This window comes from Nuphar pumila, chromosome 2 (assembly GCF_984573655.1).
Source record: "Nuphar pumila chromosome 2, dmNupPumi1.hap1.1, whole genome shotgun sequence".
Lineage (NCBI taxonomy): Eukaryota > Viridiplantae > Streptophyta > Magnoliopsida > Nymphaeales > Nymphaeaceae > Nuphar > Nuphar pumila.
The window spans coordinates 106118525-106144382 of NC_143250.1; the positions used below are offsets into that span (position 1 = coordinate 106118525).

General features: G+C 37.5%; 1 protein-coding gene across 2 annotated transcripts; it reads left to right on the forward strand.

Moving 5' to 3' along the window:
- The first annotated feature begins 418 nt into the window (after positions 1–418).
- Positions 419–25354, forward strand: LOC149846576 (UBP1-associated protein 2B-like). Of its 2 annotated transcripts, none has more exons than XM_089996420.1 (2): positions 419–1791; positions 6158–6511. In XM_089996420.1, exon 1 carries the CDS (start codon positions 493–495, stop codon positions 1789–1791), a length of 1299 nt encoding a protein of 432 aa, XP_089852546.1. In that variant the 5' UTR covers positions 419–492; the 3' UTR covers positions 6158–6511. The 2 variants fall into 2 exon arrangements, with proteins under 2 accessions (XP_089852546.1, XP_089852547.1); XM_089996421.1 differs by lacking the exon at positions 6158–6511 and adding an exon at positions 25215–25354 and having other exon boundaries at positions 436–1791.
- Positions 25355–25858: the final 504 nt, after the last annotated feature.

Genomic DNA, 25858 nt, shown 5'->3' on the forward strand with positions numbered 1-25858 from the left:
GAACTTGGGTCAAGCCCGTGTCTGGAATAAAATTTCACAACCCATAGCCGGCTCTATATATTAATTGGACCCTTTGGGTCTAACCCGGATTCTAATAGAACCTTCTTATTTATCACCGACCGTACGGGTAGGGTCCAGGTGAAACCCGACCCATTGACACCCCTTCTAAAATTAGAGGCTATCGCCCTCAATCCGACCCCTGAGCTTCAGAGGGCTAACATCAACAACCCGATCTGGACCCGAGCACTGAGTTCGGTTCTTGGGGAAAAATTCGCGGCCTCTCAACCCTAGAATGTGGGTCCCACAATGCGAAGGAAATCCACCCGCGATCGCCCGATCTCAAGATCCGACGCCCCACGTCGATCCCTCGTCACCCCAGCCCTAGGTTAAAACCCTCTCGTCTAGGGTTCCCTTTTTCAATTTCCATCTCCCTCTGGCCTCGAACCGAGAAGGGGGAAGAGAGCCGGAAAACCCTAACCCTAGGAAGCAAGCATGGGGAAGAAGCGGAAGTTGCAGAAGAACGCCGAGAAGGCGCAGGCGGAAGCTCAGCAGCAGCAGGAGGTGGATGAGGAGGAAGGGGCGGATCAGGAGGAGGAGGAGCAGGAAGCGGTAGAGCAGGAGTCGTTGCGGAGGCTACTGGAGGCCTTCACGAAGGAGCAGCTCATGGAACTCATCTGCGGGTCCGCCGCCGCCGACGACGCCCTCCTCTCCGAGATCAAGCGCACCGCCGACAGGGACGTCGCCCACCGTAAGATCTTCGTCTACGGCCTCGGCTGGGACGCCGACCGCGACGCCCTCCTCGCCGCCTTCAGGAAGCACGGCGATGTCGAGGAATGCAACGTCGTCATCGACCGCGCCACCGGACGCTCCAAGGGCTTCGGCTTCGTCCTCTTCCGCCACCGCAACGCCGCTGTCAAGGCCCTCCAGGATCCCCAGAAGCTGATCAAGAACCGCTTCGCCTCCTGCCAGCTCGCCTCCGCCGGCCCCGCTGGCACTGGTCATACGCCCGACTTCTCCGAACGCAAGATCTACGTCAGCAACGTCCCCGTCGATGCCTCCCCGGAGAAGCTGCGCTCCCTCTTCGTCAAGTTTGGCGACCTCGAGTTCGGCCCTGGCGGTTTCGACACCGCTACGGGAAAGTCCCGTGGGTTCGCCCTGTTCCTGTACAAGACGGTCGAGGGCGCCAGGAAGGCGATGCAGGAACCGTACAAGATGTTCGAGGGACACCAATTGCACGTCCAGAAGGCCGCTGCTTACCCCAAGACTGGCATGAAGCAGGCGGCTGTGGCTGCGTCCGCGGGCCCTGCTGCTGCCCTGGTTCAGGTTCAGTCCATGGGCATGGTGGTGCCGAACATGTTGGGGCATGGTGATCTTGCATTGACGCATGCCTCCAGGGGGGGTTTTCCGGGAGCTCTGCCGATTGCACCGATGATGCCTCAGGCGGGAGTTGCCGGATCGGTGCTGGCAGCGGGTGGGGCAGGCCTGGTGGGGTCAATTTACGGTCAGGGGTTTCCAGGGTATTATGGAGCCCAGCAGCAGCAGCTGCAGCAGCAACAGCTACAGCAACAGCAGCTACAGCAGCTACATCAGCTACATCAGCAGCAGCAACAACAGATGCAGCAGCAGCTGCAGCAGCCGCAGCCGCAGCAGCCTGGGTTGAGCGGGCTGAGTCCTTCTGTTCTTGGTGCGTACAACATGCATGGGATTCATAGCGGACAACTTGGGCAATCGTCGATGAGGGCTCCGGTTGGTGGGAGCAATTTCGGAGGATTGCCCTATCCTTCGCTTTAGGTACGCTGCTTTTCTGATCCTTCTCTACATTGTGGTTCTATGTGGGTTGGTTTCTGTTGATTGTTTCTGCCAGTTCCTGCACTTATTGTTGGCATGGCCAGGTTTTTTGTTGATTGCTCTGCTAGTTGTAACTTGTTGCACGTTTTCCATCTTTCAAATTTGTTTTTTTTTGTATTTTTCTCCAATTCATTTTTTTTATTGTCTCTGGAATTTGGGTTTCTTTGCATTCCTTTTTTTTTAGATTGCTGTCTCTTCTGTCGGCCTTTTAAACTTTGGTGCTTTCATTTCGCCATTTTGACTGCTCTCTGTTTCTGTTGTCTAAGCTCATCACTTTTGTTTCTTGCCTTTAAACTGCTACAATTTGTTGTCTGCTCTCACACACAACGAATGATTTACTGAAATAGCAAATTTTGGAGACATTTGGGTACTTGCTGTTTGGAAAAGGAAAAGAGGCACAAAATAGGGCCTGAAAATGTTGATTATCTGCTACACTGAAGGAACGTTGAGAAGCTATGAAAAATGGGCTCAATACATCCTCGAAGGATGTGCCAAGAGGATGTTCAAAAGCTAACCAAAATGGGCTCAAGCCATCCCTAAATAATGTGGAGTGCTGAGAATTAAACGTATGGTCTTATTTTATAATCATACCCATTATAAAACCTTTCTCTGTACCATGGCCAATAGCGCCCACATCCCCCCCCCCCCCCCCCCCCACAAAAGAGAAAAAAACTTCTATTTTGTTTTAGGGGTTGTTCATTCTCATCAGTGTTATAAAAAATGCGCCTTGAGGTGCGGTCCTCTGTGCCTCAAGGCGCAAGCCTGAGGCGCAAAAAGATTTTTTTTACAACAAGATTTCTGAGACATGATCAACAAGATTTTTGTAGGTTAATCTCATATATTTTCCAGTTATTTCAGTTATGTAATCAGTTTCTTAGTATATTACTATATTTTAACTTTTGTTGGTTAATCTTGGATATTTTTTCTGTTATTTCAGTTATGTAATTAGTTTCTTAATATACTTTAACTTTTGTTGGTTAATCTCATATGTTTTTCAGTTATGTAATCAGTTTTTTAGTTGCTTTTATATGTTAATCTCATATTTTTTAGAATAATCTCATATATTTTAACTTTTGTAGGTTAATCTCATATATTTTCCAGTTATTTCAGTTTTGTAATCAGTTTCTTAGTATATTTTAACTTTTGTTGTTTAATCTCATATATTTTCCAGTTATGTAATCAGGTTTTAGTTACTTTTATATGTTAATCTCATAAATTTTAGAATAATCTCATATATTTTAACTTTTGTAGGCGAATCTCATATATTTTCCAGTTATTTCATTTATGTGATCAGTTTCTTAGTATATTTTAACTTTTGTTGGTTAATCTCATATATTTTTCAGTTATGTAATCAGTTTTTAGTTACTTTTATATGTTAATGTCATATTTTTTAGAATAATCACATATATTTTAACTTTTTTTGGTTAATCTCATATATTTTCCAGTTATGTAATCGGTTTCTTAGTATATTTTATCTTTTGTTGGTTAATCTCATATTTTTTCCAGTTATGTAATCATTTTTTAGTTAGTTTTATATGTTAATCTCATATTTTTAGAATAATCTCATATATTTTAACTTTTATAGGTTAATTTCATATATTTTCAGTGATTTCAGTTATGTAATCAGTTTCTTAATATATTTTAACTTTTTTGGGTTAATGTCATATATTTTTCAGTTATGTAATCAGTTTTTAGTTACTTTTATATGTTAGTCTCATATTTTTAGTACTTATTTGAGATTTTCTATTTCTTATTGGTTGTTATTTCATCAATAAAACATTTCTTTCTATTTATATTTTTAGATAGTTTCTTAATATACTTTAACTTTTGTTGGTTAATCTCATATGTTTTTCAGTTATGTAATCAGTTTTTTAGTTGCTTTTATATGTTAATCTCATATTTTTTAGAATAATCTCATATATTTTAACTTTTGTAGGTTAATCTCATATATTTTCCAGTTATTTCAGTTTTGTAATCAGTTTCTTAGTATATTTTAACTTTTGTTGTTTAATCTCATATATTTTCCAGTTATGTAATCAGGTTTTAGTTACTTTTATATGTTAATCTCATATTTTTTAGAATAATCTCATATATTTTAACTTTTGTAGGCGAATCTCGTATATTTTCCAGTTATTTCATTTATGTGATCAGTTTCTTAGTATATTTTAACTTTTGTTGGTTAATCTCATATATTTTTCAGTTATGTAATCAGTTTTTAGTTACTTTTATATGTTAATGTCATATTTTTTAGAATAATCACATATATTTTAACTTTTTTTGGTTAATCTCATATATTTTCCAGTTATGTAATCGGTTTCTTAGTATATTTTATCTTTTGTTGGTTAATCTCATATTTTTTCCAGTTATGTAATCATTTTTTAGTTAGTTTTATATGTTAATCTCATATTTTTAGAATAATCTCATATATTTTAACTTTTATAGGTTAATTTCATATATTTTCAGTGATTTCAGTTATGTAATCAGTTTCTTAATATATTTTAACTTTTTTGGGTTAATGTCATATATTTTTCAGTTATGTAATCAGTTTTTAGTTACTTTTATATGTTAGTCTCATATTTTTAGTACTTATTTGAGATTTTCTATTTCTTATTGGTTGTTATTTCATCAATAAAACATTTCTTTCTATTTATATTTTTAGATATTTTTTTTATAGTTTTCAAAAAAAATATGTGAGGCTTACGCTTTACGCCTCACCTCGGTTTTTGGTGGAGCGCCTCACTACACCTCAATGCTTTTCACAACACTGATTCTCATTGTGGGAAGCAAATGCTTGTGCGTGTGCATAGGTGCATGCATATTTTTTTTTGGGGCAGGGGGATGGTACAGGGAGAGGATTTATAATGGGCTTGATTAGAAATTGAGGCCATGTTTTTAATTTTCAGTTCTCCACATTCTTTGATGATGGATTGAGCTCATTTTCCTTAGCTTCTGAACATTCTTTGGGTTTGGTAGATCATCCACCTTTTTCAGGCCATATTTGTGTGATAATAGAAATCTATAATTCTTTCTTTGGACTGCCTAATGCTAGTGGAAAAGCAAAAAACTAGAAATTCAAAATCTTTGGCACCAAGCAAGATTACATTCTTGTGTTTTTGAAAATCTAGAACTTGATATACATTCTTAGGAGTTTCGGACGAATAGGTCGGACTCTATTTCTTGCAGAATCCAAACATCTGTGAAGGGCCCTCTTGACAACATGCCTTTTTTGTTAGATCACAGGGCTAATTATGTTTAATTCAATAACTAGAAATGCATTCATTATGCATGATCTGGCTTTGTTTGTTTATAACTATGAATTTTGATTTCAGTGTGCATCCTTATTTTGTTCTATTTTTGTCACAATGTTTGAAAATCTAGTTCTGTAGGGTGTTTGCTAGTTTTCAATGTGATGCTCTTGTAGAATATGTTTTCATACATTTTTGCTGGTTCGTCTTTTGTGGAGTATGTGTATATGGTAGATTGATTTTCTAAAAATGGCAATAGTCTTGAATTTTGCATCTACAGACCACCTTCGTTATCAGTTTCCAAATGGATGTTTTGATGATTGATAACATTCAGAAAAAGGACTGGGAAGGACATGGAAAAAGAGATGAATGAAGCAGTACAACTTGTCCAATCTATAGAATTATAAAATTACCAAGTATACATAATACATCTCTATCTTGTTAATATTGTTGGCATTCCTTGCTTATTTTTTCTCGGATATAGGTTTCATCCCTGGGCTTTTAATTATGAAAGGTGAGGCAATTGACATTTGTGATGCTGTTGTCTGATAGTACTATAATTTAAACTGTTTTTTTATCCCGAGTTGATTACTTTCTTTTCCCTTTTTTAATCTTTTCTCTCTTTTCCCTCTACAACTTTACATGTCATCAAAAATCTGAAAGATTTGAACATTTATGATCCCTTTGATTTTTCTCTTTAGTTTACTTGTGGTTCCTTTCTTTTGTTAGTTTATTTTGGCACATTATATTGTTCGTAATTTGATATATAAACATGTGAAGATTAATGCGTGCATAGTCTACTTATAAGTACTCATTTATTTATGCACATATGTATATCTAGTAATTTCTATCTTTATTGGATTTAGTGTCTTGGTACTAGTAGATTCCTTGTTTCAATCTTCATATGTACATTTAATATTCTATTTTGTTTTGTTTCCGTTTATTCCTTTAGTATTGCTGTGGTTTAAAGGTTTCTCATTGGTTGTTTTTCTTCTTCTTTGTCTTCATCATTATAGTCATCATCTTTTTTTTTTGCTTTTGTATTTTCATGGGCTCCAACACAGATATGCGGCTGGCTTGAGTGGGATGTTGTTGAGGCTCTTTTGAAGATCTATATCTTGAAGACTTTGGTTTGATTTGTTTGGCATGGCTGCAAATCCAGCGCTTATTAATGAAACTTATTTCATCTGGATTCATTTCTTGCAATTTATCTCAAGCTATCAAGTGGAGTTTGCAGGACTAATTTTGCTTGTTTTTTTCATACTCTATGTACCACATACATTTTATAGACAACTCTTTTAAACCGTGGTCTCTCTCTCTCTCCCTTGTGTGAGTGTGTTCATCTGTGAGTTTTTATTTGTTATTTTGATAATTTACATTACATAATGTAGACATAATTACACCTTTTTCTTTTGCGATATTTATCTTTTATCTTCAACCGTCCGACTCCCATCTCTCCGGAGTTGGTCATCCTTACAGTTTTTTCTCTCAAATGTATGCCTGGGCAGCTCATCCATTGATCATAGGAAACACAATATTCTTTTTTATTTTTTTATTTTTTCCATTTCTTTGCCAGGTGCTTTCATTTCCATGTGTAACATGAGGTGCAAGTATTTTTTGGATTTGCATTTGCATGACCTTTATTAGTTACTTATCCAACATTTGAGCAATTTGTTCGGGCTCCTTCTTTACCTAGACCTGCAAATGATTTAGATGCAACATCTATGTCCAATTGTCGTTTCTTTTTCCCATTAGTTTTAATTTGTATTTTTGTGTTTCCTTTGTTGGCGTGCATATATTTTTATTCAATTCTGATGTTTTAAGCAGAATATATAAGCTATATTATTATGCATCACTTTTTTTCACAAATACTTGTGTTTGTGAGAATTGATTTATTCAAGATGAATTGTAATTTGAGGCATGAAATGTTTTTGGAGTTTTCTTGATGTGTTTAACATGGTGGATCTTTCTATGATTCTTGGTTGTCTTTGATGTAATTTTAATCGATTTATGTAAGTGTTATTTTCTTCCTACTTTTGATTAAATGTTTGCATTGGTTAACTTTTTCGCCTCAACTTCCCTTTTTTCTGCCAAAAGTTCAGTGAATATGTAGGCATTCTATCGTAAGGAGTGTTTGTAGGTCTTGGAATAAGAGCATATGAGTGATAAGTTGTGGTGGAACACTAATAAGCTTTCCAGTAGCAGGTTCTGCACCTAAAGTTTTCCATCTGTTTCGTTTCTTGCTTCAACATATATCCTTTCCACTGATTTTGATCCCAATATTTTGTGTGAGATTTGCAACTCAAAGCTATCATTGATGTTATGGATAAAGATTGAGTGTGCTATATCATGAGTCTGGTTTGTCTTTTTTGATGTGAGTCTTATTTAATGTTCTTGGATGTGTAATATCAAGACTTGTTTAATTGGTTTTGCTATGAACTATGTACATGTTTAGAAGCAAAGGTGTTTTCATATGGATGTGATCATAATTTTAGATTGCAGTGAGACCTCTGTTGAGGCTTATGTAATATAGGCATATTACTAGGCTTGTGATATTCCCCCCTTTTCTTAAACATTCTTTTGTACATTAGCTTATTGTTAGGGGTAGTTTAGTCATATTTTGTTTTTTCTGGTTTTACTTGTAACATTGTGAGAGTTGACCCCTTAAAGAGAAGTGTAACTCACATTCTTTCTTAATTGAATGGGTGCACTGAGTTTTCTCTCCTTTGTGCCTCTTGTGGAACCCTATCTCTAACAAGTGCTACGAGTTTGTTCATGATATCAGAGCTGAAGAGAAGGTTCTACAAACCTTATCTCTCTTTTGTGATTCACATTCATTCAATATGTTGTAGTTTGGGGGTTGTGGTGTGAGGTGGGGAAATAAGGAATTCAGATTGTCCTAGTGAAGCTCGATGGGACAAGTTACACATATTAGGCTGATTTTATGACATATGCAATAGTAAGGAAAGTGCTTGGAAGGTACCTGGATGGCTCAAAGGTGAAACTTAAGCCTATTGAAGCTGATTTTGACAAAGCAATAGAGGAATGAGTTGTGAATAATGCAAGGGTCAAGGCTTGGATATTAGGTTCAGTAGAGCAGAGAATAGCTGTCTTTCAAGTTTCAAGAGGCCAAAGAAGCTTGGGCATGCCTTAGATGGTCTACTAGCAAGAGAATTGGGCAAGATTATCAGCTCACTCAAGAATTGAGGAATATGTTTCAAGAAAATAAGTCAATTGAAGAATTTTATTCGGATATGCAAATCATAGTCCCTTCCTCTACTACTACGCCCTCTTCCTTTAATACTGCTTTCTCTGGTATCTAAGGTTGTTCCTCTGGTTGGTTAATTGACTTTGGGGCTTTATGTCATATAACTTCCCATGAGCTTATTGTAACCAATTGTCAGCCTTGCAGTGCCAAACAAATGGCTCTTTTATGTTTCTATCAAAAGTTGGTTTCATTACTTTTGATTCTTATTCGAGTAGTAAGATTAATTTTTCTCAAGTTTATCATATTTCATCCCTTGCTATGAATCTTATCTCGGTTGGTCAAAATTTCAAGCTTAATTGTAATGTTACCTTCTCTCCTTGTGGCTGAATGGTGCATGATCAATTGTCAGGGAAGAGGATTGTGATTGGCTATAGAATAAGAGACCTGCACTACTTGAAATGGATTGATATGATTGAGCATAAGATACCCGACATCAGATTGACAACCTCAGTTGTAGATGAATATATTTTGTGGCACTAAAGATTAGACATATCTCCAGCTCTAGGTTGAAAAAATTGCTGTCTTCATAAAGTTTCGGTGAGCCTAAATGCCTAAATTAGTTGTCAAATTATATTAAAGATTGTGAGAGTTGTAGGTTGGCAAAGTGAGCCTTTCCCGTTTGTGTCTAGTGATAGGAAGTTAGGTCTTTTATTTTGTGCACTCAGATGTATAAGGTCCTTCACCGGTTTTGTCAAAAAGGGGATTATCATATTTTGTTATTTTCATAGATGATTGTATAAGATGTACTTGATTATATTTTATGAGAAGTAGATGTGAACTTTTTAAAATTTTTAAGAGCTTTTGTGTTATAATTGAGAATCAGTTTGAAGCTAAGATTAAGACACTTCAAATTGACTATGGTGGTGAATATATCAATTATGCATTTCAAAAGTTTCTGCTGGAGAAAGTATAGTTCATCAAAGTTCTTGTCCTTACTCTCCTAGGCAAAATAGAGTGGTTGAAAGAAAGAATAGACATCCTAAAAACAACAAGAGCTCTTTGTTTTGGAGGTGAAGTGCCCAAAGTGTTTTGGGTTGATGCACTTCAACTGAGTATCTATCTGATAAATCGTATGTCCTCAAGTGTGCTTAAGAGTATCTCTATTTCAAAAATTGTATAGAAAAGCTCAAAATTATGATAGCGATAAGAATATTTGGTTGTGTCTGTTTTGTTATGTTACATGATAAATATAGAGTTGCTTGGTTTTGCTAATGGTCAAAAAGGCTATAAATGTTATGATCTTTTTGGAAAGAGGGTGTGGTTATCCTGACATATTGTCTTTCACGAGGATATTTTATATTTCAGCCATGGAGAAAAGACAAGAAATGAGGCTGATATGTCCTTGGTTCTTTTTGGTGAGAAGGAAGGTGTAAACGAAAAGGTGGTTCAACCTAGAGATAGTCGGTTTGGACAAACCTACTTAAGAAATGAAAATGTGGTTGAAATCCCTTTCTTAGATCAAGTGGAGGTAGAGCCAAAGAGAAGAAAAGATGCCAATTTTGATCCTATTATTTAGTTAAATCTGACTGCCAAAATTTAGAGTCTTTATATGAGTTGTCATCTTTCTTATTTAATCCTTTTCAGGTACGTAAAAGCTCTAGAACTTTGTTTCTTCCTTCTCATTTTGTATCCTATGAGTCTTTTTCCTCTCAACATCGTGCATTCTTAGCATTTATTCATTCCTATGTTGAGCCTGAGTTTTATGTAGAGGCAATAAAAAAGTGACAAGGGGCTATCACTGAGTGCGCTTGAGAGGATGCAAGTGTGAGAATAGGTAAAACCTCCACCAAGGAATATCATTGTTTGGAGCAGGTAGGTTTATAAGATAAAGACCAAGGCATATGAGCCAGTCAAAAGATACAAGGCAAAATTATTTGCTAAGGGATCAGTTTGTAATTGATTTTGTTGAAACCTTATGAGAACTATTCATACATTGCTTGTTGTGGCTGCATTACAATGATGAAATTTGTGGTAGTATTGAATAGACACCTGAAAGAGAAAGTGTATATGAAGCTGTCACAAGGATATTCAGATCCAGAAGGTAGGGTTTGAAGACATCAGAGAGCGTTATATGAACTCAAACATGCACCACAAGCCTGGTTTAAGAAGTTTAGTTCAACAGTAAAATCACTTGGATTTGAGCGGAGTTATCATGACAGGGCCTTGTTTGTGTCTTCCTCTTTGCTATGTAGATTATATGATACCCAAGAGATGACATGCAGAGAGCTAAGGAGACCAATGAGAAGGTGACCAACATGTTTGAGATCAAAGACTTTGGTTTGAAGATAGCATACTCACCAAGGAGATTGTACTTATCTCAACATAAGTATGCTAAAAATTTGATGGTGAAGGCAAGACTGACATATGATTAAAAAATAGTCAATTCTTCCATGTAAGCAAATTTGAAGATGAGAACCACATATAGTGTAGAGTTAGAGGATCCTTAAGTATACAGGCAGCTAGTTAGAAGTCTCATATACTTGACCATATCCAAGCTAGATATTATTTATGTAGTTCATGTAGTCAGTCAATTTATGACTGCTCTTAAGACAATTCACTTAGCCGCTGTACTCAGGATCATCAGATATGTAAGAGACAGTGTGCATTATGGTATGTTCTCATCATCATCTGACTAAGTGTTGAGAGATTTTTGTGATGTTGATTTTTAAGACTATACTCAGGATCCTCCACTACTAGCTCCTGTATTTTTTTTAAGCTCCTTGATTTCATTGGAAAGCAAGACACAACAAAGAGTTGATTTATCCCCAACATAAGAAGAATAAAAGGCTATGACTCAAGTCACTGCTGAGATTATTTGGATAAGATGGCTATTGAATGAGTTGAGAATCTCCAGTATAGACAAGATTCAGTTATATTGTTCTTTGTGCTGGCTCTTGTCTATACTGGAGATAATCTCCGTATGGCTGAATTTTTTATTGTAAGTTGGGATTTGATCAGTGCATGTAGATCAAGTCTTTTATAAAGGCACAATTTTCTTCTATACTAAAGGGATAGCCTTATGCAAATTCAAATGAGGAATGCAAGGTTGTATGTGTCATACCGTCACTTGTAACCGTATCGTAAATTTTTAATTCACAATTTCCAAAAAATCCAAAAAATTAAAAATAATAAAAAAAACTAGGAAAAATTTAAAAAAAATCATATCACATGAAACAATGATGAATTGCACAAAATACAATCATAAAATCATATATGAAGCATTTATGTCTCTATGAGCCACATAAGACATACATCAACTAATATAGAATCATAGATAATATTGCATGCATATCTCACTAGAATAATGCAAAATATTAAATATCTTGCAATTAAGAACATGACACATGACTATACTTTCATATTAAACAAAAACAAAACCAAATAACCAAGTTTATGAACAATTAAGTGTTAAATATCCAAGTTTTTTTAAAACATATTCCATGATACCTCAATAATCATAATCATCTTCATCATGATTATCTTCTTCTTCTTCTCCTTCGACATCCACATCGTTTCCAAGGTATCTTGGGTCTTAATCACCTACCTCTTGTGCTCTTTTCATTTTAATCTACTTAATGTCCGCTTCATTCAAAAGAGTCTTTGCTTCTTCAAATCATGCATGCAATTCATCAAAATGTTCTAAACTAATGGGATCAAATTGAAAAAGAAGTCGTTATTGGGTCTTGGACCCAACTCGTGTATGTGCAGGACCCAACCCGACCCATGTACTGGATCGGGTTAAGATCTGATTGCTGTGTAATGTATTTTAAGTCTGTTGTTAGAGGGTATTTTTGTACCCTAAAAATTATGTACTCAATATATACTTAATACAATGAAAGACATAGGTGAATGGTCTGATGTCTTTTCTCCCTGTAGCTTCTTCTCTCAATACCTCGTTCTCTCTTTTTTCCTGCATAGGTGAACGTGAAGCCCCTTTTCTAAGATGGTATCAGAGCGGTGTTGAAGCTTGGCCTGAGATCACCTTCTCCTTTGCGTGCGTCTCCTTCATCGTTTCCTTCATTTTTTTCCTCCGTGTTCTTTAGTTCCGGTAAGATCGACAACATCTCCTCTTTCGTCAACATCTCCTTAAGATCCCCTCCGTCAACGTCTCCTCTTACCTTGCTCTTTAAGATTTGATTCTCTCTGGAATCAAAGCAGTCTTTCAGTTGGATCTGCCGACGTGAAGAGACACAAACAAGTTCTCCTCTCTTAATTTGAATATTTCATTTGCTAAAGTTAATACTTGTGTTATTTCTGTGTGCATAAACTCTTGTTTTGAAATATTCATACGTCTGTTTCCCTTTTGCTTAATCTTGAATTATCTCTCCATTATTGGGTTGCTTCAGTTTGAATATTGCTTTCGTCTGAATACTCTACTTTCTGAAATTAGTATTACGCTGTTTAAGTTTGTAATACACTTATTCTGAAACTTTTACAATTCTGTTACACGCTTTCATTGAGTATATCACTGATTCAATTACTGATAGTTTTGATTAGTTACCTCTTTTCTCTTTGATCATACCCGAATATACATTATATCTGTCACTGCAAAAAAAAGACAGAATATTCAGGCGACTGATTTCTTTGTCTAGTCCTAATGTTTCTCCTTTTCTTTTCTTTTCTTCTCTTCTCTTCTCTCAATATTTCAAATGGATTCACCTCATCCGCAGTCAAGCCTTTCCTCTAACTTTCTTGACCAATTAGTCTCTGAAAAACTGAATAATTCCAACTTCTTGACCTGGAAAAGGAAAATTGTTCCTTTTATAAGGAGTAGGGATCTCTCTAGTCATCTGGATGGATCGGTCTCACCCCCTCCAGAGTTCACTTCGCAGGAAAAGATGGACAATAAAGGGGCACAATCTATTCTTCTTCTCAAAAATCCAGAGTATGTTGCTTGGATTAAAAGGGATCAATCGTTAGTGGCATACATCACTTCAACACTCTCACAGGAGGTCCTTGTAGCCATTCCTGATGATTGTTCAGCCAAAGAGTTGTGGGACAAGCTAGTTCAGACATATTCGCAGATCCCTGAGGCGAGAATCATGTTTCTCAAGCGAGAATTTCAAATGTTGAAGAAAGATTCAATGTCTATTATGGAATACCTGAACAAAATGAAAGGCATCACAGATCAGTTGGCTATTGTGGGATGTCTCGTCAGTGATAAAGATAAGGTGCAACAAACCTTGAGTGGGTTGGGGCCAGACTGCCATGTTTTGACGATGTCTTTATTGTGTCTCCCAGAGCTTTCAAAGTTTGAAGACCTTTGTGCAAAGCTATTGCGGTATGAAATGACCCTGAAAGGGTCTTTTGAGGACATTCATGGGCTTTCAGGAACCCAAGATGTGCTGGCCACGGGGATGACTTATGGTAGAGGTAGAAGAATTTTCTTTCGAGGAAAGGGAGGACAAGGGAGAAATACCTTTGGGGGTCGTGGTATACTTCCAACGCCCAATATATAATGACAAAGACCCATTCCCACCTGCTTTTTATGTAATAGGAAAGGGCATATTAAAGCAAAATGTTGGTTCAACCCTCAAAATAAGGGGAAAACTCCACAAGTAGAGGCTAGGAGGGATGGAGAAGTAAAAGAGTTGCTATTGGCAGCCTTGACAGGCTTGAATATGAAACAAAATGATAAAGGCACTTGGTACGTCGACTCTGGAGCAACGACACATGTCTCAGGTGATGCGGGTAAACTCTTGAATCTTACTCCTTATGTTGGTAAAAATAGCAGTCACGGGAGATGGTTCTCATCACTCCATCTCACATATTGGAAATGCCATTATACCCATGTCCAAGTCCTCTCTTAATCTTTCAAATGTTATTCATGCTCTTAATATTCAGAAGAACATTGTTTCTGTCTCAAAACTTGTGGATGATGTTAATGCCTCAGTTGAATTTACTCCCTCTTCTGTTTATGTCAAGGATCTTCGCACGAGGAAGACATTCGCTGAGGGAAAAAGATGGGGCAACATGTACATCTTTCAAGAAGATCCTTCCTCTGTTCATTCTGCCTATTCATCCTTGAAGCCTCATCAACACCAATCTCTCCCTCCTTCTGAGTTTGTGTTTGCCATTTTTGAATGCAATAAGCCAAGACTTTGGCATAGTCGTCTGGGTCATTGTGGTTGTCATTTTATTGAAAAACTTGCCTCGAATAATCTCATTCCTAAGTCCAGTCTGAGTTCAGAAGGCATTGATATAAAGTGTTCTAGTTGTCATTTATGTTAGAGTCGTGTTTTGCCATTCAATTCTATTAATAAGAGAGCTTCAAGGCCCTTTGAGGTCATATGTTCTGATGTCTGGGGTCTTGCCTCAATTGCTTCTCTTTTTGGTAGTAAATATTACCTTATTTTCATTGATAGTTACTCACGCTATACTTGGATATTTTCCATGAAGCACAAATCAGAAGTTTTTGGATTGTTTCTGAAATTTCATTCATTTGTTCAAAACCATTTCTCTACCATCATTCTCAATTTTCAATGTGACGGTGGAGGTGAATTCTCCTCTAGTGACTTTGTTGGCTTTCTTCGACATAATGGGATAAAGAGAAGAGTGTCTTGCCACATACACCTCAAAAAAATGGGATTGCTGAGAGGAAGCATCGACATATTGTTGAGAGTGCAATGAGCATGATGCACATGAGCAATCTCCTTGTTGCACTATGGACTGAAGCTTTCCACTCCACGGTCCATGTGATAAATCGATTGCCCATGACCATTTTAGAAAACAAGTCACCATATTTTTCTCTATTTGGCATACAACCCGATTATCATGAATTACATGTGTTTGAGTCTGTCTGCTATGTTCATATTGACAGCTCGTCGAAACATAAGTTTCAAGACAAAGCCTTAAAGTGCAGGTTTGTGGGATATGCTGAAGACTACAAAGGGTATAGGTGCTATGATCCATTGAGCAAACACGTCAAAATATCGAGAAATATAGTTTTTGACGAAATGAATTTTGACGATCAACCAACTAATTCAAGTCTTCATGTTGTTAACTCGAGTCCTAGTGTCGAGGTGTACTATCCATGGTTAAATTCAAAACTTTTCTTCAGTGCTAAGGAAGATTGTCTTGCAAATTGCAGTCAGGAGATATTTGAAGAATCAACAAATGCATCTCAAATAGAACAGGTTGTCACACAAAACTTGGAGCCAATAAGGTATAAGGGTGTTGTATACACCCGATGAGAGAAAGAGCCCTCATCCATTCCTTGTATAGATACGGGTCCTTCTGACCACCTCCACAGATGCTGGACATCAAAAGATCCTCTCGGACTCGACATCCGCTTGACATGTGGGTAAGCTATAAAAATTTTTCATTGGATTTTCAACTATTCTTAATGTCCATAAATGAAGAGGATGAGCCTCTCATGTTCTGTCAAGTTGTAAGTTCTAGAAGATGGGTTGAAGCAATAAATGAAGAAATGGAAGCCCTGCATGAATGTGGGACACAGGAGATTGTGCCTAGACCAGTAAATAGAAATGTCGTTGGGTCAAAGTGGTTTACAAGATAAAGTATAAACCAGATGGGAGCATTGAAAGGTATAAAGCTAGACTTGTAGCTAAAGGATTCACACAACAACAAGGACAGGACTTCGATGAAACTTTCAGTCCTGTCGTTAAGATGTGAACAATTGGTATAGTTATGAGTCTAGCCATTGAACATGGATGGACCTTGAGCCAGTTAGATGTAAAAAATGCATTTTTACACGGGGATTTAAAAGAGGAAGTCTACATGGAACAACCCACTGGGTATGCAGAACGAGATGCCGATCAATATGTATGCAAGTTGAAAAGAGCACTGTATGGATTAAAACAAGCTTCTTGGTCCTGGTTCGAGAGTTTTTCGCTAGAAATACAAAGGCACGACTTCTCTCAGTCTCTTCTGGATCACTCGTTATTTATTCACAGTGAACGAGATGTCACTACTCTTCTATTGATATATGTAGATGATATCATTATCACAGAGAACTGCAAAAATCACATTGAGGAGGTAAAGAAGTTATTAAATCAGAGATTCAAGAAGATCTTGGGGAGCTGCAATATTTCCTTGGGGTGGAAGTTGATAAAAGATGTGATACACTCACACTTACTCAACACAAGTACACATTGGACATTCTCCGTAGGGCAGGCATGAAAGATTGTAAGCCACTAGCAACTCCAAGTGTCATTCATCAAAAATTGAGTTCTAAAGAAGGAGATATATATGGAGATCCCACTAAGTATCGTAGCATAGTTGGCATGTTGCAATACCTGACCTTTACTAGACCTGATATAGTGTATTTGGTTAATCAGGTGTCTCAGTTTATGCACGAACTTCATACAACATACATAGAGACACTTAAATGAATACTTCGTTATCTGAAGGGTACAATTGGTGATGGGCTGGTGTACAGGAAAAGTGAATTAGATCCAGGAGACGGTCATGAGATCATTATTTATGCTGATGCTGATTGGGTGGGTGATCCAGATGAACGACAATCAATATCTGGTTATTGCAGCTTCATTGGATCGAACATGACATCTTGGAGTAGTAGAAAACAAAAGGCGGTTGCTAGGTCAAGTACTGAAGCTGAATACAGATCAATGACTGCTGCCACTGCTGAGACTACATGGATAAGGCACCTCCTAACAGAAATGGGAGAACCGATTGCTCGGTCTCTGCTACTGTGACAATCAAAGTGCCATCAATATGTCTTTCAATCCCATTCATCATAGTCGAGCGAAGCATATTGAGACAGATCATCATTTTGTCAGAAAAAAGGTTGAAGAAAAAGAGATTAAGCTTATGTTTGTGCGAACTGAAAGGCAAGTTGCTGATATTTTCACTAAAGGGGACTGACAAAGGACAAATTTTGGTTTCTTAAAGGCAAGTTGTTCATGGTCCAAGACTATGCACAACTTGAGGGAGGCTGAAAAAGAAGTTGTTATTGGGTCTTGGACCCAACTCGTGTATGTGCAGGACCCGACCTGACCCATGTACTGGATCGGGTCAAGATCCGATTGCTGTGTAATGTATTTTAAGTCTCTTAGAGGGTATTTGCGTACCCTAAAAATAATGTACTCAATATATATTTAATACAATGAAGTCTGATGTCTTTTCTCCCTGCAACCTCTTCTCTCAATACCTCATTCTCTCTTTTCCTGCACAGGTGAACGTGAAGCCTCTTTTCTAAGACAAATTGCTCATTGTGCCTCCTTGCCGATAACTTTTGATTTGTTTATAAAGATGGCATGAAAAAAATAAAATTAGTTGATTTTTTAATGAAAATGACAAACTTTATAATTTTATGTACCTCTGACTCAGTCGAAAGTTGTAGCGAACATAAATGAGGTCATTGAGCCTTTTATACTCCAATTTGCTTCTTCTTTTGATATAAATGTGTTCAAAGACATTCCATTTTCTCTCGCATCTACTTGCACTACATGTTTGTCTAAGAATGTGAATGACAAAAGCTTTTAAATTCGAAACATCACTTTCAAACTTGACTTACCTAACAAATATACAATCATACAAAACATCATAATTAAATAACAATTTGAAATTAAAATTGAAACAAACAAAATAAATTACCTGAACGCATTGTGACATTGTTTCACACTGTTGCAGGTCTTCTCATATTATACAATGTATTATCATAAATTTTCATTTCCTTATGAATTTGATCTTGAATGTTGTAATCATGGTTGAACCATTTGATGCGATCCAAAAGTTTCTTGTTGACTTTTTGGCCTATTTTAAACGTAAATAAATATCTAAATGTAAGATTTAAATAATATGCCTCTTTATGAAGAGGTTGATTAAGTTGCCTAGTGCACCTATAATTAATGATGTTACATATTGGTACATATAATTTTTTCTTCCCCTTCAAATTATATCTAATGGCATCTTTTGCTTTATCCATGTCCTCAGTGAGATATCCCTATAGCTGGTATGTCTTCACTGTCAACCAATCGAAGCACCTTCACCAAAGGTATACTTATTCTTAAAAACTTCACACATAATCCAAGAATTCATTTTTGAATACAATATCTACAATTTTTTTTGTGGATGATGATATGCATTCCACTCATCTGATTCAACAACAACAACAACAACAACAACTACTACTACGCCTTCATCCCATAACAATTGGGGTCAGCGATATGAACCAAAAAAGAAAATCATTCTGGGTCTTCCACACGAATCCTTCTCCTCCAATCATTTCTATCCAATGCCATGTCCTCAGTGAGGTTCAAAGCATTCATATCCTTTCCTATCATCTCCATCCAAGTCTTCTTAGGCGTACCCCGACCTCTTTTAACTAATATATTTTCCAATTTCTCCATCCTTCTAACTGGAGCATCATTAGGCCTTCGTCGAATATGTCCAAACCACCGTAAACGATTCTCTCTCATCTTATTTTCAATGGGTGCAACGCCTACCTTCTTACGTATCTCCTCGTTTCGAATCTTATCTTTTATTGTATTTCTACACATCCATCTAAGCATACACATCTGAGCTACACTCATTTTTTGAATATGATGTCTCTTGGCAGCCCAACATTCCGTACCATATAGTAAAGCGAGCCTAATAGTCGTCCTATAAAACTTCCCCTTCAACCGCAATGGCATTCTACGATCGCACAACACTCCAGTTGCACTTTTCCATTTCATCCACCCAATCTTTATCCTATGATTTACATCTCCATCAATTTCTCTATACTTTTGAATGATAGATCCCAAATATTTGAAACAATCATCCACCGATATTTCTTGCTCACCAAGCTTTACTACATTCCCATCACTACTTCGTTGCTTACTAAACCGACATTCCATATATTCAGTCTTACTCTTACTCAACTTAAAACCTCTTGCTTCCAATGTCTGTCTCCATAATTCTAACTTAGCATTAACCCCAACACTAGACTCATGAATCAAAACAATATCATCAGCAAACAACATACGCTCCGACACATTTTCTTGAATTGATCTCGTAAGCTCATCTTATTAAAACATTTTTTTATTTCAACTCTATTCTTTACTAGACTTTGGACTCCTAAAAAAATTGTGGTAAATCTAGTAACTACATTATGAATCAACTTAGTGCTACCTATGTACTTTCTCATTGTGCTCAAAACCCATGCATGATTGTAAATAAATTTAGTAATTAAATTGTCTGATGTACCTCATTCATGCTGCCAATGTCCTCAAACCAATTTTTTTTGCCGATTCTTTACCTACTGTCATATAATTTGCCTCATTATCAATAATGAATTGTACAATACATTCGCTAGCTTGGGTGTATCAGACAAATCAATTGTTTTAAAAAACATGGTTCTTTTTAAACAACAGACAAAAATTTATCAGGGTCCTTGATTTTCTGTCTGACCACCCATTTGCCAATATAATAAAACCTAGTTTTTCTCCATGATTGCCTCCTTTCATCACAATATGGCTTCACTTCTTTCACATTAGCATCTTAAACTTTTTTCTTAGGTGTTTTATACACAAACCCGATATTGGTTATGGCCTATGTCACATAGGTGCGGGTGCGGCACAATTTTAAAATTTTTGGACACGGGGACTCGGCAAAAAAAAAAAAAAAATATATATATATATATATATAATTTTATTTTATTTTTAAAATGCCACAGCTGACAGCACAGTCTGTGTGTCTGTGCACAGTCACAGGCACAACACTGTGCACTGTGCACAGGCACAGACTGTGCACAGGCACAGACTGTGCACAGGCACGGGCACAACACTGTGCACAGGCACGGGCACAACACTGTGCACAGGCACAGGCACAACACTGTGCACTGTGCACAGGCACAGACTGTGCACAGGCACAGACTGTGCACAGGCACAGACTGTGCACTGTGCACAGGCACAACACTGTGCACAGGCACAGCACTGTGCACTGTGCACAGGCACAGCACTGTGCACTGTGCACAGGCTGTGCACTGTGCACTGTGCACTGTGCACAGGCTGTGCACTGTGCACTGTGCACTGTGCACAGGCTGTGCACTGTGCACTGTGCACAGACTGTGCACAGTCACAGTCACGCAGCACAGTCACAGTCTGCACTGTGCCTTTTTTATATATATTTTTAAATAAAAAATATAAAAAATTGGTTTTTTAGGGACATTTTTGGACTCGGTCAAAGTTGACCGAGTCCAAAATGTGGACGGACTCGGCCTGGACTGGTTGACCGAGTCCGACTCGGCGTTGACCGAGTCCAAAGCCGCACCCGAGTCCGCACCCGTGTCGGGGCGTGTCGACTCGGGTGCGGCACCTCCTTAGCCGAGTCCGTGTGACATAGGTTATGGCATTTGCGAGGACTTGAAAATGAAAATAATTTGCCGCATTGAAAGTAATGTAGCCATCATAGAACTATCTACCATGACATCCTCCTCCTCGACCCATAAGGAGTCATTACGGTAAAAATGTCAGGCTGCACCCTAGGGGCAGTCCAAGGAGAGAAAAAACTCCTAATAGAGCTTCTAGCTCTGCCTCCTAGTCATCCTCTCGTAGAACTCCCTTTTCGTCCTCTTCTTTCTCCTGTTCTTTTTTTTGTGCCCGTAATGACAACCACGACACTGTTACTGGCACTAGCTTCCCTTCGCTGATGAACTTCTTATTTCTCTTCCTATGCTATGGGCCGTTGGATCAAAATTTGGGAGCTCATCTTTGTAATATACATCCTCCCAAGGCTTTGCATACCCCATTTCTTCCTTATCTCCTTTTATCTTTTTCTTCTCAGATCAGGTAATTATTGACATTGCCATTTTACGACATCCAACAATTTCCTTGACATGCATGTTTACACATTATGATTTGTTTCAGCTAAATGATGTTTCAACCTAGAGATGTCACCCGAAAAAGAAATTTGATATTAGTTTACCTTGATTTTTAATCGGTTTTGACTCATTACTTGAGTGCTTCATTGCCCATGCTGGATCTTCTGATGCCATCTTCCTTAAAAACAATGAAGGAGAAGCAAATATTAGAGATTTTTACCTTAACCCACTTGAATGGAAAAATGATTGAAATGCACTCTTTAGAAAATCTTAAAAGCCTTCTCCCTTGCACACAAATCGTATCTCATATAAGGGTATATCATATGATACACTTGATTTGGATACGATTGATACAAGTGTGTATCGGATCGTAAACCCCAAAAGTAACGATATATATCGTACCATATCATACGATATGACACAATACATACAACCTTGGAGGAATGTCTTCCATTGTGCAAGAAGTGAATGAAAACCATTGTATGCCAAAAAACATAGGAATGGCCAGCTTGACTCGGTTTTTCTCAAGTCATATGTGTTCGATAGAGGAAGCTAGTGAACTTAATCTGCTGGCCTGTGGGACTAATCTTCTCATCTAGAAGACATTGAAACGGGTTGGAATTCCTCAAGAATTTGGGCTTTTCCATTTTTACATAGATGAGGAAATAGGTAGGTCTAGATTTAGTGAAAGGAATGCAGTAACCATGATTCCTTCTGCTTTCAGACCTACTATTTGCTTTTGGTGTTTTGGTTTTCTGTGAACTTCAGTCAAAGCCCTGGTGGCATCTATTGTGAATGCCTTTGAAGTTCATCATCTTTTGAATGAATGCTATAATTGAAGAAAGATATATTTTTATGATGGATTTATTTGGGAGAGCAGCAGGGGCTGTTCGATATTGAGAATGAATAGGCCTATGGAGAATCATGTGTTGAAATGTTCGAATACACTGGATCCTTTGGTCCAATTTTTATTGTTACTCATGTTTTGGATAGGGAGGTTACTTCTTGGTCTTAAATTTTAATTAAGAGATCGGGGATTTATGATTCACAACTGCGGGGACCATACATATCACCATGATATCATATGGTGATATGTATGTTCAGGGTAGATTTAGAATGAAAGCTTCTGCCTTGCTATGTGGTGTCATCTGGTAGAATGCGAGGGATTCTTGTGATGTTCCTGATGATAGTTTGTGATGATATACGTTTGAAAATTTGAACACTTAGCTTTCATGGGACAGGTGCTCTGCAAGGGACCTTGCCATGTTGTTTATATGGTGGGAGAATTAACTGTTAATATCCAAAGGTGAAGTGGTATGGTGTCTGGTTGAAGAATAGCTATTGTACACTAGTAAAAAAAATGTGTACATAATATTTTTGTTTTGCATGATCAGCGTGACTTCTGGTCTAACCAGAATTTCCTTAGCAGCATCTTTGGTTGATGACATACAAAGTCCATTCCATGGGATTGAGATTTTTTCCTTTCATACTACATGAAATATGGGGAGAAATTTCTTAGAGGAAGCGAAGGAAGAAATTCTTAGGCATGTGGAGGGTATTGCATAAAAGGAGAAAAAGATTCCAACATTTTGAACGTGGCCTTAATATCCCTTGTCTTCATGATTTGAATAATTTATTTTATTTTTTGATGAATTTTTTTTATAATTTGTCTATTTTTTCTCTAAAGTTTATGCCTGTGATGTGTATCCTTTTAAGTTAGGAAGCTAATGACGCACTGATAGATGTTCACAAGATAGGAAAACTGTTGATAATGAACGTGTCAGCTGTTATTGAGATTAGGTAAAACTGAAGAAAGAAGACTAAGATATGAGCTAATGGATGCATGAATACATGAGCATGATACTTGTACTGTTTGAGTGAGCGTACAGTATTATCATCTATGTTAGACAAATTTGCCTCGGTAGCTTGTTGCAACTTCTGGCATCTGCTGTTCTAATATCAGTGATCAGTCCATATGTGAAAGATGGAGGACTTTCTTGTGAACAGCTATCTTGGGGGTGTCTGTTTCCATTGCAGAACTGATTGGAATAATGCCAGTATTACAGTGACTGGTGAGGCAAAAAGAGTCTGCATCACCGTTTTTTTGGAAGAAAGTCTAGGCTCGCGTTAGCTCTGTCTTTGTGGGTGTAAAATCTTTCTTTAATTTTTTTGTGGTGCAGGGTTAATTAGAAAGAGAGACTTGCTTTAGGGGGTGTCAAACCTTTTGGTTGATTAGTATTAGTTCTCCCTGATTCCAGAAAGTTACAATTCTTCCGTGTGTTTGTAAACTCTCTTTTTGTCTGACTTGATTCAGAGCAAAGAGAGACATTTCTGAGTTCAGTCTTGTGTCAAGAAGGAGCTTAGTGAAATAAGCAGAAGATGCTTTATGCTACAAGTTTAACTAGGACTAAGTCTGCACGGTGCTCCAATTTAAATAATCCGTTTTGGAGAACATAAATTAATTTTAAAATGTTGTTAATACCAAATAAATATTAGCTAATGCCTCCTTTATGTAAGGCAATTTAGTATTATTTCTCTGCAGTGGATTTCATTAAATCCAAATTTTCAATTTTTGATGATTTAGAACCTGATTGAAGCTAAATATATGTAATGACTGAAGTCATCCATACCGTTAGAATTTGCCTATGTAGTAAAAAATGCATCTTTTGACCATTAAGGTTTGGTACTTTCCTAATGAGATTTATGGTTCATGGCTGTATTGCTTTACATTGAATGTTGAACTTGAGATTTTTTACCTGCTATGATACTGGGAAGGGAAAATTACGTCAAGCAAAGCCCGGCCTTGATAACTAATGTGTAAGTGCTTGGCTAGAGCCTCCAATTTGTATTGCATACTTTAAACTAATTGGCAAGATTCTCCAATTTCTATTGTATACTTTAAACTGATACATGCATTTGTGTTTCCTGGAAATGATAAATGCTAATGGTATATTTGATTAAGAGTGGAGCCCAAATTAGGTCATTTGCTTCAGTTTTTCCGTTTAGGTATACTCAAACTAGTTCAAGAAAACTAGAGAAGTAGATTGATCTGATTCTGATGATTACACTTATGTTTCTGCCAAACATCTGAATGCGGTGATTTTAGCTTAAAATACAATGACCATTAATAAACATGCTGGTTGATTCTACTCACTCATCTTTCCCGGTGATGGTACACACTTATAAGCTGTAGGTTAGTTTATAATTATTGGCATGAACTGGATTTGATGTGGCCCTCAACCAATCTAGACCATGTCAAACAGTCCCTAATCGGCCTGTGTCATTATGTTCGCCCATCAAAATGGTAGATCGTATAACATGGACAACACAAACAGAACTTAGATTTGCGGTATTGCTGGCTAGTTTCTATTGGATTTTCCCTTGTCTTTTCTTTGTGTTGGTATAGTAATCCAACTGAAAACTTTCTTCACAAAATCATTTAAAATGTTGACGAAAGTGGTCTACTGAACAAGACTGTTGATCTCTTCTGTGCTTAGATTCAACATAGGAAACCATGATTAGTAGAGTTGCATTAACGTAGGCTTTGGTACTTGGTTCTTGAGCAATGGATGCTCTATTTCACCTTTTTGTAGTGACATTGACAATTTGCCTTGACATGGATAGCGTTGTTGATATGTCCTTTTTCAAAGTCTAGCTGGGGTTAGTCTGACCCCCACCAGTTACATAACATACCATTGGGTTTTTAACTTGCTACGTCCCAACCCATGGTGACACCCACTAACAGCTCCTACCAAACAAGTGGTGTCCTTGTTGGTAGCGTTGATGTTACGGAGTGCCTTTTTGTTGAAATTCTTCATTTACGAAGATAACAAATTTCTTGCCGCTGGCAACTGTTTCATGAGATGATTTCGCAAATGTCTAGAATTTAGAGTTTCAAATCGTGGCATTTGCTGAGACGATTGAACACCGATTTTTCATCCCAAACGTTTAGGGCACGTTTGGAAGCAAGAAAATTATTTATAAGAAAATAAATGTTGCCTATGAAAAGTTTTGGTATGATAACTTTTTCAATTAAAAAAAATCTCTCTTGTTTGTCTATCTGCAGAACATAGTGAAAAATGTGTCGAAAAATGAGAGAGAGATCTCAAAATGATGCGGGTGGGAAGAAGATGAAGACAGCCCATGGAATGAGATGCGTTTATGGGTGAATGTATGCCTTAATGTAAAAAGTGAATGAGGAGAAATTTGTTGACCCCGTAGGTGGAGAAATTTTCTTATAAAAATTCATATTTTTAGAACTTTCCTTCCAAAATTTCTCTTTTGGAACGGTTGGAAAAGTTTTAATTTTTTCTTACTTTCACTTCTCTTATTGTTGTCTCACTTAGAAACGTGCCTACGTGCCCTTAGTGTTTGACATTTTCTCAAATTTATGAATTTTCTCAGTGTGGATAGAGCCCGGAGCTGTGGGGAGAAAGTGCCATAGAATTTGAGCATAATTTTTCCAAGAAATATCCCATAAGGGGTGGTGTAAGATAACTCTGCTGTCATTCCAAACACTTGCGCTGTGGTTGACATGCACCTGGCTGTTACATCTGTACGTGGCCAGCAAGGGGGTTGTGAAGGTGGAGTTGAAGACATTGATCAAACCCTGCTGGTGGACGGGCGTAGCTTTGAGAGCAGGGTAGTTGTGCGGCCCACCCGGGGTTTCCTCTCACTTTGGTGAGGGTTCTTCATCATAAAAAAGCCTAC

Bases quoted from the DNA above. Each gene is read 5' to 3' on its own strand.
- LOC149846576 (XM_089996420.1), top strand. From the start codon at position 493: ATGGGGAAGAAGCGGAAGTTGCAGAAGAACGCCGAGAAGGCGCAGGCG.